Source organism: Rhinolophus ferrumequinum, chromosome 11, assembly GCF_004115265.2.
Source record: "Rhinolophus ferrumequinum isolate MPI-CBG mRhiFer1 chromosome 11, mRhiFer1_v1.p, whole genome shotgun sequence".
Classification (NCBI taxonomy): Eukaryota; Metazoa; Chordata; class Mammalia; order Chiroptera; family Rhinolophidae; genus Rhinolophus; species Rhinolophus ferrumequinum.
The window spans coordinates 61,743,872-61,758,450 of record NC_046294.1 but is presented as its reverse complement, the minus strand read 5'-3'; the positions used below and the strand labels follow the sequence as shown (position 1 = coordinate 61,758,450).

The window sequence follows — 14,579 nt, the reverse complement described above, 5'->3', positions numbered from 1 at the left end:
TAAAAGTAAAGGAACAAATATTCTGGGTTCTTAAAACAAAAGCCTGTCGTGGGCCTGAGGGTCAGTGGAGACTTTAATGTCAAATTGGTTTTTAACACTGAAGGTGAATATATGTGCAGAATGAACTATATCAAGAGGAAGGAGTAGAAGTTGGACACTGACATGGCCGTGCTAGGTGAACAGGTTTGCTTATGACATGAAAACTGTTTTCCTGCATTTGGACCATGAAGTAGGAATCGCAGTCATACCTATTTTGGTGACTCCAGCAAGCTCACAAAACAGGTACACAACCACAGCATATATTCTAGATAATGAACCACAACATATGATTGTAATGTCAAGAAAATGGAAAGAACAAGTCCACGTTTCACACTATCGTCACATTGAATAAAAATAAAAGGAGGTTACATTAAAGTAGAAGCATAAAAGACAATAAAATATCATTGATTGGCTTCAACAGAGAAAGTCTCCTGACTTAACCCTACTCATGTGTGGCCAGTGTAAATGAAAGGCCTGACAGGGAAGTTGAATATGCCATGGGGGTATACTGAAATGAGGGAACGCTTTGCAAGATCCACAAAGCTCAAACTTGCACTGTCAGCATAAAAGCACACACCAACCCTGCCCAGAGGTTTCTCTATGAACTGAAGAGTCATTGGGCCCAATGAATATTCCGAAATATTCAGATCCTACCCAAGACAGGGGCTAGGAATGTAAGATCAACGATAACTAAGAAGGGCAAAGAGCCAGTGCATTTTTATTGTTAAGTCTGACTGTCAATTCTGAGGGACTTTTATAACCATAGAAACAACCTACAGTTGGAAAGGATGTTTCACCATGGAGGAAACTGGCACTCAAACTTTATGTCACTTAAACAATTTTCATTAAATAAATCTCATATTTTAGGCTTCCTATTGGTAGTTTTTACCTCCTACTATTAGTTTAGCTACTGTTAGTTTAGCTAGAAGATGGTGATTTTAATTGGACACAATTGGATTAGGCTTTCTGCAATCATGGTTAAAATGGTCAGTAATCATCACTGAAATTCACAAATCTGTCCACCCCGGTTTTACACTGAATTATCGCAATTCCAACCACGATCCCCATCATCATCACCATCTACTCGTGCTGTAAAAGTTTAAAGTGTAAAAATGTAAAAGCTCTAAGATTGAGAACATCCCTTCTTCCATAGTTTATCCTAGTGCCTTGTATATAATGCAATAGTTAAGAACTGCTTGATAGAAGAGAGAACCACCTAATGTTTTACCTTTGGTTACACAATCATGCTATACACAAACATACTCAATTCACACAACCAAATTTATTTGTTTTAATGGCCTATCATATTTCATTAAGAGCATCCTCTCCTCACATTTTACCTTATTTTTAATAGAAAGGTTAATTAAAATTAAACGAAATGTTTTACAGTTTGTTCAGACCTCACCTGCTACCTTCATTTTGGAAATTTCAAAACAACTGAATTTATCTCCTGTGTCAACCCTGATGCATTCAAACAATTAACATAAAAAGATTAACGGTATACCCATAATTCAATTATACTCCTTATCTAGATGAAAAGATGTATTCCTCAAGTCAAAAGTTTGAGGGCAGCAAATAACAATTGTTTTAAAATAAATGGGTTTGGCTACAATATAGTTTTTTTGTTCTTATACTAGGCACTTTCCCTGTACCTAAGATATCCTCCTTTGAAAGAATCAATTTCCTATAGGTCTGTTGGGTTCTGAAACACTTCTTAAAGAAACCACAGTGTTTCCTTAATTAATCTGACTCTGAAAACTGAAATCTGTCTGAAACAGAGAATTGAAGAGACATTGTTTTAAACACTCAACTTAACAATGAGTGTTTCTTGAGTAATTTCATTTCATTGAATATACACCTGATATACAGCAAACATGCACATAAATACATACATAGAGATAATATAATATAAATAGCTTGATAGACATGATAGGTGAATTAACATCATGGCAAAATATCACAATTAGTATATATTTATTGCATGACTCAAAAAACCGCAAGCTACCTCATGGCAGTTATCTTCTGTACCCTCACAATTATACATGAGCAATCAATTTATACAAAAAATAATAGAGGAAAAACAAATAATCATATTAATTTATAAAATATATACAAAGAAGAAAGATTGCACCTATATGATGGAGTAGGTTTAAATTAATGACATCATTTCTACTACTAAATTCCTTGGAAACAACCTAAACAAACAGACATATGAATTAAAGTTCCCATTTTTAAGAGGAGATAGCAGAAATAGCTTCGATGTAGGTGCAGTACCCTCCTGTGGGTAATGTTAATGGATTTTTTCCATTCTTGTTCAATAAGCAATTCTGTTCAACACAGTTCAAAGATTAGGTGCTCATCTCCTGGTAGTGGTAAACTTCAGAGGTCTCCACAACCCAGGCAACTCTAAAGGGTCCTGGAGTAGAATGAACTTGATTCTTTGCATGAGATTTTCTAGATACTCTAAAGACCACACCCATTTCCTCCAACTGATTCAGTTCAAACCTTTGAAAAAGTGTTGGTGTACATGATTGGATTTATGCAGAGTGGAAACACATCCTGATGACAATGATTGAATTGAAACCTGTTCAAACCTATTTAATCGAACTGCCACATCCAATCTCTGGGAAGAAACTTTGCCTGGAGTTAACCTATGTAATCCACCCACTTGCTGTTTTTAAAATAAACGAGCCCCCCCAAATAAGAACTTCATACCTACTTTTAAGAAACTATCTTTTAATCCTAATTGCATCAACCCTTTACTACTTATTATATTTAGTTATCTGTCTGAATCTGCACGCATTTTTTTCTTCTTGGTATTTCTTGATCAAGAGAGGTCATCCCCAATCCATTTATCAAGCAGTGCGGTAAGCTTCTGCCCCATAATGCCACATATTGCTCTGGCAGAGACAGCCTCCTACCATTTTATGGGTCTTGTCAACTTAATCTAAACTAAAATTCTCTGAAATGTTATATTTTCCATTGAGTCCGGCATGAAACTCTTCCCTCTTAGTTTTTTTTTTTTTTGTTTGTTTGTTTCTTTTCTTTTTGGTAACACACTACTGCATCTTTCTAAAATGGTACATACAATGGCTTTTGCCGGTTACACCTTAAGACTCTACTGCCTTTCTTATTATTTCTCATTCTGCATATTCTCTCATACTCTCTCACTGCATTCAGTGTATATGCATAATTTAAAGAGTTATGAAGTTTCGTGGGTTTAATCATCACGTAGTAGGTGTGCTTTTCATGATTGGGCAGTAAGGGAATCAGCCGTTTTAGCCAAAGAAATAATAGATTTTCTGGTAAGTCTAGGGCAAATACCTCCTAAGGTTTTCTTTTTCCTGGCTGGGTTTGTATCCTATTCAGTCTCTTACACACATTTTTCAGTATCTCAGTGCTTCTGTTCAAGTTACCCTTGTTTTATGTTCAATGACCCAAAGCACAAGACTAGTGATGCTGGCAATTCAGATATACCAAAAAGAAGCTGGAAAGTGCTTCCTTTAAGTGAAAAGGTGAAAGTTTGTGACTTAGTAACGAAGAAAAAACCGTCATATGGTGAGGTTCCTAAGATCTACAGTAACAATGAATCTTCTATTTGTGAAATTGTGAAAAGGAAAATAAATTAACGTCGGTTTTACAGTGGCAGCTCAAACTGCAAAGTTACACCCAAGGTGCATGATAAATTCTTAATTAAGGTAGAAAAGGCAGTAACTTGTGGGTGCAACACATGAAGAGAATACATACACAATAAGTCCTCACTTCACCAGGAAATATTCATTGATTGATGGATGGAATAAAACCTTAGTGTTTCTGGTTTACCGAACTGTCTCCACTTCCTTGGTATTTGTAGGGAGTTGACCTGGATTTATTTCTTGAGAAATTGAAAATATATTATGACAAAAAGTCCTGTGATGCATATCTTTCTAAAGCCAATATTTATAACTTTTTTTTTGAAATTTTGATTGCTTACTCGTCTTATTTTATCTGAATGTTTTCCTTTCTGCACTACTTAAAATTCATTTATTGTATAATAAAGTTATGCCTCCTGGCCTCGGAATTCCCCAGACTATCTTTCTTCAGTATCAATATTCTTACTTATCATTTTACGTAATCCTTTTTTATCTACTCTTCTACAAACCCAGGATTTTGTTCTTGAAACCCTGTTTCAGTAGATATTTTGTGGGAAATGGAGACTGTTATGAAAAAGGAAGTGAATGACATGTAATATTGGCAATTGTTGTGGAGAGCTTCAGTCCTATCCTTACCAAAAGTATATATATGTATTTTCCTGTCGTTACCGCTAATTTGGGGGGAGGAAAGTTGACTGTCTTTTTGCATCTACCTTTTCTTTGTACATTGAACGTCCATTGTTAGCTCTTTTTTAATGTTTACAAATCAGCCTAGTGCACCGGACACAAGTGTCCGGGCTGATGCGATCTTGAAAACGCTCCAGGTTTTCTTTCTCTGCCTCTTGCTTCACTCTGCCCCACAGCAGCTCACACAGGACAGGGCATGGAGCCAATTCACCAGTTTTATTTCATTTATCCACATATTAATTGAGGACACTCTGCTCTTTGGCCCAAAACCATCCATCTGGACCACGTCCAAGGTCTAGTGACCTCCCTAGCATTTCTGGAATTCTGAGGAATGCGTGTCCTCTTGGTCACTAAGACCTTCCTCATCAGTATCAATTGTGGTTCTGAATCTATAGATTTGAGTCAGCTGCCAACTACTGAAGTCATGTAGATTCAGAGATGAAATTATCCCTTTCTCTGAGTTCAAAAATAAAAGTCACACAAAAGTGTTCTTACACATCTCATCCAAGATTTTTACAGATGTTCCTTCCGATAATTCCTGCTTCAGGAAAAGCCCTGATCTTCCCAAACCAACCTGAATGTCTAGGAATTTTATGGCTCTTAAAAACCGCATGACCCTCAAATTCTCAAGTCATATTATATCAGGATCCAGAGTAACATCCCCCTATAAGAAGAAAAAGCTATCAGCCTTAAAATTTATAACCTAAAAGTACTGAGTGACAGAAAACTGGTTTTCCTAGGGTTCTTTTCTTCACTGGCTTTCACCCCAGGACCAGGAAAGCCCCAGTCTCTGAACCACACAGCAGGAGCTCATAGAAAAGCTTTAGGAGACCCTCTCTTTCTAGCCACGGGATCAGGAAAGAGGCAACTGCAAACAGGAAAATGTGGGAGGAAAGGTTCCATTTTTTTCTTGTTTTTCTCCATCCCTGGGCCAGACCTAGTCACAAAAAGCACTGTGTGGCCACATTAAAATGGCAGAGCTGTGGTGATGATGGCATGGACACCTATGGCCATGGTGGGGGTGGGGCACTGCCTTCAGTCTGGAGGAACTGGGAAAGGGGGCACCTTTAGGTCCAAGGGGTCAGATGCCAGGCCATGAAGGAAGACGGGTCAAGAAGCACAGGATCACAATCCTGCGTCATCTGAGGTTACCCCAGGTTTTCGATTCTCCCATCCATTCAGTCCCTGAGGAATCCCCTTCCCTGCCCAGTGCTTTAGGAGCTTTCATACCAGAAGTGCCAGGCACTGCAGAGCACTTTTAGAGGAGTACTGCCCATCTCTGGTGACTCCTGGGTGCTGCCCAACTTGGGAAAGTCTTTAAATGCATCTCCCAGATGTCAAAGGCCTTTCTTGGGTGGGGACCATCCCCCACTGTACTCCACTGTCCTGAAGCCAGTTCCACCGAGAGGTCATTCTGGAAACATATGTGACCTACAGCCTTCAAATCTATCATAATGCCCTCCACCTTACATCTCCACTGTCACCGCCAGTCATTCTTTTCCCCTCTGTGATAGTTAGAGAGACCTTGGCCATGGCCCAGGGCCAAGCATAGTGCTGGGTACAGCGGGTGGCTGGGACTTCGGGAAGGTGTGATCCGTGGTCTTGAGTGTGTCCAGAAGATACAGTAGTTAGGGCAGCTGAGGACAGAGCAAGAGAGAAAGAAATATTTTTTTTTCCAAATAGGTAATGTCACAATGGGTGCTGGAAGCTAATTCTTCCAGTCTCTCTGCTGTAGCTCGGTGAATTGTTAGAGAGCGAGAGTGGAGCTGCCACGCACCAGCATCCGTGTCCTGCTCAAATGCAATGCCCTTGATGCCCTGTGTGACCGCGCTTTGTCCCCAGTTGTGGCTGCACTGTCACCAGCCGCATCCTGGGTCTCCAGACTCCAGAGTAGCTACCCTCCAGCCTCCCGCACACACTTCTGTCTGGAGGGAGGTGAAGTTGGGGGGAAGATGCTGTCCAGTGCATCCAAACCTTGCCTGGACCCCTGAGTCCTCCAGGACCACCTCCCATCCCCCTCCAGCCCAAGCCTCTGTGTGGAGCCTCTCAGGAGAGCCAGATGGCGCTCCTTGAAATCTGCAGTGCCCAGGAGCTGAGAGGGAGGAGCTAAGGGCGCCTGGGCCTCAGCTGTGGGTTTGTTAGGTTTATTATAGTTACCTCCCAGTACTACTGATTTGAATTCAGTACTTAATAGATACAAAAACACAAGGGGTACGTATCAATTGGAAAGAAATAAGCTAATAAACATCTGCGTTCCTTCTTTTAAGAAACATCTTAAAGTTAATAAAAATCTGTGTTCCTTTAAGAAATGAAATATATATACTGGGAGTGCCAAAAAATGTATACACATGACTTGTATTTGTCTTTTGTTATTGGTATGTATTGAGTATTACAATTTTAATATAGTTTTTTCAATTCTTAAAAGGTGTATCCGTTTTTGGACACCCTCTGTATATAGTCAAGGGATATAAATACATAAAGTTCAGCACAGAAAACATATTCAATGGTATTGTAATAACTATGTACAGAGTCCGATGGGTAGCAGACTTGGGGGTTATCATTTTGTGAGGGGTGTAAATGTCTAATGATTCTGTTATTTTGTCCATCTGAAACTTACAAAAAGTGGAAAAATTGCTTACTGTAATAATTTTAATTTAAATATTCACCATAGTTTTTGATCAAAGTAAAATCACTTTTAACTCTGAAGCTCAGTCTGTGCCCCTCCTGACCAGTTTTTCCTGGTCTCAGAGGAACAACTGTGTAGAAGTTGTAGTTTTGCATGCGTGTTTCACTTTATAATTTGCCATCAGTGTCCGTAACAGTCAATAATATATTGTACAATTTTGTAGGTTTTGAAATATAGCATATGAATTTTACTGAGACTTTTTAAAATTTTAACATAGAGTTTCTGAGATTTATCCAGTTTGTTACATGTAACAGTATTTTATACATTTTCACTCTATTGTATATTTTATCACACAAATGTGCTTCAATTGATTTATCCATTCCACCTTTGATGCAATTGAGATTAATTTTAGGGTTATTTTAGTAACTGTTTTTGTGACTTCCAATAGCATTTTAACCGCCATTGTGAGTTTCAATACCTTGGAATTTTCAGATTCCTCCATGTCATTAGCAAAACTTCATATAAATATTTTGAAATTCATATTTCATGGTAGTGATTATGATTTTAATTTTAGTTTTTTACAAATGAGGTTGAGATTATTTCTCATGTATTTCTCTCTTCCTTGCCTTGAAGTAATTGTTTCAGTCCTTTTTCTTAGAAAAAGAACAAAGAGTTCTGAAGAACAAAGAGTTCTTTAGATGATTTGGACACTTATCCTTTATTAGTTTTGTGTTATAGTTTTTTCTCAGAATTTTACTTGCATTGTGGTGTCTTTTGAGAAAAGAAATTTAAAAAAATTTTGCAGTTAAATTCATAAATAGTTCCCTTATTTAATTGTGGTTTTTGTTTCATTAAGTAATCCATTTCTAGCAGAGTCATAAAAGATATTCTCCTATATTCACATCATTTAAAATGATAAATTCATTTTTCATATTGAATGTGCTAGAAAATAAGTTTTGTGAAAATATCACAACATATTTACTGGGAAGTCTGTCTTTTTAACCCATTCACCATGCCTGTCTTTTCAGTCAAAAAGCAGGTATCCATACATCACATGAGTCTAAGTTAGGCTTTGTCTTGGTTCCTGTGATCTTGTCTATCCAGGTACCAATGTGCCACCTCTTAATAGTTAGTGCCATAAAACCATAACATCTGCCACTGATATCTCCTGTTTGATGCTTTCACCCATAAAAGAACATTTTCCCACTAACACGGACATTTTAGATAACCAGGTCTATCCATGATGGGCACTCTGCGTTCCAGCCTGAAAACATTAAGTTAGAATCCCACACGCGTTATTTGTATAACTCCACCAAGATAAGAAGAGAGGTGAGAAATCATAGCACATATTCTGGATAATGTGGAAAAGAAATGATTTTTATGCAAAGAAGCTAAAACAAACAAATTTTTTCATTTCATAGTAACTTTATATTTAATAACCGAAAAACAAGGTTACAGGAAAGTAGAACAAGCTTAAAAGGAAATAAAGTATCATTGGTTTGCTTCAACTGAGACCGGCTCCCAGATAACAGTTAGGTTCCTGACTTAACACTACTCATGTGTGGCCGTGTAAATGAAAGGCCTGACAGGGAAGTTGAATATGCCATGGGGGTATGCCCAAATGAGGGAATGCTTCGCAACATCCACAAAACTCAAACTTCCACTGTCAGCATCAAGGCACACACCAACCCTGCCCAGAGGTTTCTCTATGAACTGACGAGTCATTGGGGCGGTGGTCCAGAGAGTATAACGATTATCCTCCTTCAGACATAAAAGGAGAAATGCGTCCTGAGACCCAATCAGTGTGCCATTCTTCCTTAGACAGGACTCCTTACAGACCCCTACAGCCCAGTCCCAAGAGTCATCCACGTGCAGCTCCCAATAATGTTTGCCAGAGGTGAAGACCTCGGCTCCCCATGCAGCATAATAGTTACATGTTCCAGGATCCTGAGATGCATAATAACTGTCACGCCTAAAACTCAGACTTCTCACGTCGTCAAGCAGCCTGATATTGTGATTGGTTATTTCATTGGTGAAGGAAATTTCCACTGTGGAGAGAGAATATTCTAGTCAAAATCAATGTTAAAAATGAAATTGTCTATGAGAGAAAGGTTCTACTTAGTGTCTCACTAGGAAGAAAAACAAAAAACCCCAAGAATAGAAGAGCAGGTCTGACTGGAAAATATTGGATTCAAATGATACCAGCATGTCTCCTGAAGAAACAAATACGTAATTACAACGCAGAAAGCTTCCTACAAATTCAGAAATCATAAAAGAGAGGGAGGTCCTATCTACTTGAAGCTGGTTATTTTCTTGACACCTGAAAAGCTGGACACCTGTGCCTCCAAATCCATAACAATATAATTTACCTCCACGATCTCTTCTCAGGGGAAAAAAAATATTATGTCTTAGAACAAATAAATGGGGTTATACTTACCAGGATATGACAATATTCCAGATAAGTAGACAAATTAACACTGACGAAGAAAACCTAAACACTCCATCTGAGAAGTGGTTTCCTACTAAGCATGGTCTGCCTTTGATAGCCGGTTTCACCTGGGGATTAGACTTCCTCTTTCTGCTAGACTAAGCCTCCAGGTTCAGGTTTACCATGGAGCTCGATATATGGCCTCATCACCAACTTACTTCATTGTTGTTCATAAATTCTTGATTTCCGCAGTAATTTTTATTGCTTTTTTCTAATCATATCATTTGAAAAATACATTATACATTCTATGACTCAGAAACTTTACAGTAAAACTTTTTAAAAAAATCTAACTTACTGCCCTTAGTTGAAATTGGAATATTTTGAATATCCAGTTTTCTATGGCTCAGTGAGCAACTGACCTTTCATGTGATAATACTTCTATGGCTCAAGCAGACCTTTTCTGAAGGGTGTCTTAATTTTCATTTTATAAGTAAATTATCAAATCTATAAGTAATTGAGAATCCTGATCCCAGGTACTGTTACACCAGCTTTCACTTTATCTTTCCCTATTACCTTGTTTCCCCCAAAATAAGACCTAGACGGACAATCAGCTCTAATGCATCTTTTGGAGCTAAAATTAATATAAGAACTGATATTATATCATATCATATCATATCATATCATATCATATCATATCATAGACCTGATCTTATAGTAAAATGAGAACTGGTCTTAATTTTAGCTCCAAGAGATGCATTACAGCTGATTGTACGGCTAGGTCTTATTTTCGGGGACACACAGCATAGTGACTCTGTGACTAAGTAGGACTGTACATGTTTCTTTGCAGGCTGTTCTCTACATGATGAAGAGTAAGAAAGAGGAAAAGATCACCCATAAAAATCACTCTTGAAGAGCCCTGCCAGGTGTTCCCACCAACGTGCGACACTCACCTCGAAAGCGGTTGAGCCTGTTCACCAGTCCAGTGATGGGTCGTGCAGGCAGTTGTGGCTGCAGAGGCTGCGGCATGTGCAGCTGCACCTGCTCACTCCTACAAGGAGGAAGATGCAATTACCCTTTCTGGTGCCCAGGCTTCTCAACCACACATTGTTTAAGAAAAGTCCTCATCGTTTAATTGAACTCTCTTCATTTAAATCCTTTTCTGCGCAATCGTGGGATAGAACTGTGCCATTCTTAGGGAATCTCTCGTTTCTCTTCTTGGCCTGCTTCCACGCCCATTTCTCAGAGGTAATTGCCTCTGTCACCTGATGTCTAGGAAAACCTTGTCTTTGCACTTTTAGTTCTTACTGATTTTGAAATCTAAAATCATAAATGACTGGTCTTCTGGAAACTGCTGATTGAGCCCAACAATACATAGCTCCCTCTACCACAGAAAGGAAAAAGGCAAACTTCTCATCAAGGGGACAGGGAATCATATTCAGTAAAACATGCACAACACAGGCATGCAAAAATAATTGGGTATAATCGAAGAAATGATGTCTGCACTTTGGTAGAAGTAGCTCAATCTCTCATAGCCCTCATGAGCCACAGTTAGCACTGAAGACGAAACTTACCTTGTCAGTTTGTCTCCTAATTCCTATAAGGAAAGAAAAGAGAAACTTAGAATTCATCAAAAATAGCGTATTCTGCCAACCAGTCTTTGGGTTTGCGAACTTCAGAAAAGTACTAATCACCACCATCCAAGCTGTCTTGTAAATTCATTTTCCTCTTACTCCCTAAAGATAACATCGGCACAATACATTGTCAGAATCTAAATTCTTGATGAACTAGAACCCTGAGGGTGAGCAGAGAGGACAAGTGTGTGACTGCGCATAGCTGCCACCCTCAGCTCTCTGCGGACTTTGTCCATCCTAAGGTTTGATCCCAAAGGGTGATACGCCCCAAATTCATGTAAAGGAAACCAAGGTCATCGCAACAGGATGAGGAAACATACTGGAGATTTTACCACGTGTCTCCACATTTCCCAATTATGGAGAAAATTGAACGTCTATGAATAAACTGTTCCTTTCTATTGTTCAGTGAAGGAAGCTGCCAAAGGAGATTTTGAGCAGGGAAATATTCCCTGGGGAATCTCCATGATCGCAGTTCTATAAAGCTTGCTTGTTCATGGTTAGGTGAGGGGTTGCAGCTAATTTCCAATTGGAAGAGACACACCCCCCACGTCTACCACAGATGCAGGAGGTGCAGAAATACATCGCTGTTACCAAATAATGGAAGTCAAAGGTGTGGGCTGCTGATAACATAAAATCTTTCTAGACAGGTGCTCGGTTCCTACCTGGAGCAGCTCTGCATCCGGTTTATGGCACACGTCCATGAGCTCCTCATACATTGCTCTTAGGCTTATCTTCTTCTCAACCATTTCAGCTTGACGTTTCTTGAGTTGTTTAAACATCTCTGAGCCTTCCTTTTCAAGGCTCTTTAAGTGTTGTTTCTCTTCCTGATGGAGAATCTCACGCAGTGCATGATAAGCAGACCTTGTGATGTGCTCATGTCGATACACGTAATTCTGCAGGGAGATGGATTTCCTAGATCACGTGCTCAGGCCAACCTATTCTCTGCCACTTAAACAGCATCTAGTTTGCGGATTCTTGTTGTCTACCAATAAGCTACGCATATTTTAAATTCATGTCCTCCTACTTATCAGAATCCACAAACTCATTCCTTTCCTTTATTTATATTCCATTCTTAACTATACCAACAATCAATCCCACTCTTCCCCCAAACCACTTCCACCCACTTCATGAGTTCCTGAAACTGCAGAAAAGCTGCTTGTTGATTATTTTTCATACTCATTCTCTCAAATCTGAAAAACTACATGCCAACATTATATGCAATATTCTGATCTCTGGGTTAGTGAATTCATCTCTAGTGTCAAACCTCTCCACTCCGCCCTCTGACCTCTCCCTCTTAGCAGCAATGTTGCATTTTACTCAGGATAGAAACCATCAGAAAAGTTATTCCTGAAATTCTCACCATCTGCCCTCAAACTGATGTCCATCCTCCCAACCCTTTTTCTGCCCTCCTTTTCTGTATGGAATGGGCTTCCATTCTCCATAAGGCCACAGGCTCCTGTATTGTTTTTAAGGACTTTAATCCTCATTCCATTGCATATTCCCTCCCAATAGTTATAGATTCACTCTCTTACTCTCCAAACCCAGTCTTTTTCTTTGTTCAATTTTGTCATTATTTTTAACATGTTACAGTTTCTCCTACTTGAAGCAATATTGTTCACTAGCTCCTCCTGCAGTATTAGTTCCCATCATCACAGAAATAAATCTTAAATTGCTGGTCATAGTTCCTTTTTATCCCCCTGTGCTCATTGTCCTAGTCAGACTTAAATACCTGCAGTTCTCGGTGATACCCTCATTAGTTTCTAGAATGTATGACATACAGCAATGTCGGCCTGAAATACTGTGGAATTTTTAACATCTACTTGTCCTTCAGAACTGGGATTGATTTTACACCTAAGAAATTTTGCCCATGACTCTGAATAATGATTGCTGATTGTCCAAATCACTCTATGTGTCTCCTTCTGAAACTGGTTACACATTTCTGATGGTTCTTTTTCAAAGTGACTGAAATATTAGTCTAAAAATCCAAAAGTCTTGCTACCATAAGCTGAAAACAGAAGTTTCTTGTTTAACCTTCTCACAAAACTTTATGACACATGATGCTTTCAGCTCAAATTGTTGATGGATACGTTTCTAGCATGTCAGTGTCAACCTGATTCAGAGGGAAATACAGTCTCATACTTACCATCCAATGGTCAGGTATCCTGCCATCTTTACTGAGATTTCTTCGGATTTCTTGGATCTTCTCCCATAACGATGCCATTTGGTTGGACAGCTTCTTCTGGAAAATAACTAAATTTTAGTATCAGAGAAGCAAACAGATTTAGGTTTCAGACCCCGAATGATGGATGCTTGATAAAAGTACTTTAAGGAGAGTTGGGAGGATCATCACGTTAACCTATTCACCCTCACTAGTGATCAATTTCTGAAGATTATGACTGTAGAATCACAAAGGTGGCCATTTGTCTAGGGACACTCAGTAAAATTCTGATTTTACTTAGCATGACTGCTTTCCAGATTTTGTGATATCTTGCATAGAATTTGGATGCTTGTATATTGTAATTCCAATTTACTTTACCCTACTTCTCTGCCCAGTGTTAGTAAATATGTACATCACAGAAATCCTTATTTTCTTCACAGCTTGATCATTGTAACTGGCATTGGGTAAAGAGGATTTAAACGTCATGAGCCTCACATCCTTATCATCTCTTTGCTGTACCATCTTCCGCAGCTTTCTAAGTGCTCTCAGAGGCATCACTTACCCGGGATTCCTCAGCAGCCTCTTCAATGGAGTAGTGTCTGTGAGCCTCGTGCTCCTGAGAGCTGGAGCAGAGCAAACAGAGGAGGCTCCTGTCGTCTTCACAGAAGATCTGCTTTGTCTCCTTGTGTAAAGCACACATACGTTCCTCAGAGCTCAGGAATTGCCGGAGACTGGCTTTTCTGGCAATGGACACCAGATTTTTCAGAAGAATATTGGGTTTGAGCTTTGTCTGCTGTGGTGGTTCCCTGCACAGAGGACAATGAGCAGGGCTCTCAGCTTTCTCCCAGGAAACATAGAGACATGGCAAACAGAAGCTGTGCCCACATCCCATGGTGACTGGGTCTATAAGGTAATTCACGCAGATGAGGCAGGTGAGTTCTTCCTGGAAAGCTTGTAAGATGTCTGAGTCCATTTTTCTGAGGGAAGAAAATCAGGCATTTATACCTCTGACCTGAATACACAAAGGTCTAAGCAAAATTTGACTCAGATTGTGACACAATAACATTATGTCTGGAGGAGAACAAGATTGGTATTGCCCAAGATATAAATGGAAAACCAAGACGTAGGAGAACTCTCAATCTCTGTAGAGATCTTGCTTGGCTTTCCAACCTACACTTTCCACATCCTGCCCTGTTTTCTCCTGCATAAATAAGAACCTTAGTTTTGCTGAGATCTTAATTTGTCCAGATAGATTGAGTTTCAGGAGTTTGACCCAACTTATAGCTCTAGGTGGTGGGTTCTGAAAGTTCTAAACATTAATCATAATGCTCAAAGTCAATCATTGATGTAGCATAGAATGTTTAAATAAGCTTCTAGT

The 14,579-nt window shown here is 39.2% G+C and overlaps 1 protein-coding gene across 1 annotated transcript; it reads right to left on the bottom strand.

The window, feature by feature from the left end:
• Positions 1-8,535: 8,535 nt before the first annotated feature.
• LOC117029753 (tripartite motif-containing protein 43-like) lies at positions 8,536-14,174 on the bottom strand. Its single transcript, XM_033118940.1, has 6 exons — positions 13,764-14,174; positions 13,187-13,282; positions 11,706-11,936; positions 10,984-11,006; positions 10,363-10,460; positions 8,536-9,032 (listed from the first exon to the last, which is right to left on the bottom strand). Exons 1-6 carry the CDS (start codon positions 14,172-14,174, stop codon positions 8,536-8,538), a joined length of 1,356 nt encoding a protein of 451 aa, XP_032974831.1.
• Between the last annotated feature and the right edge of the window lie 405 nt (positions 14,175-14,579).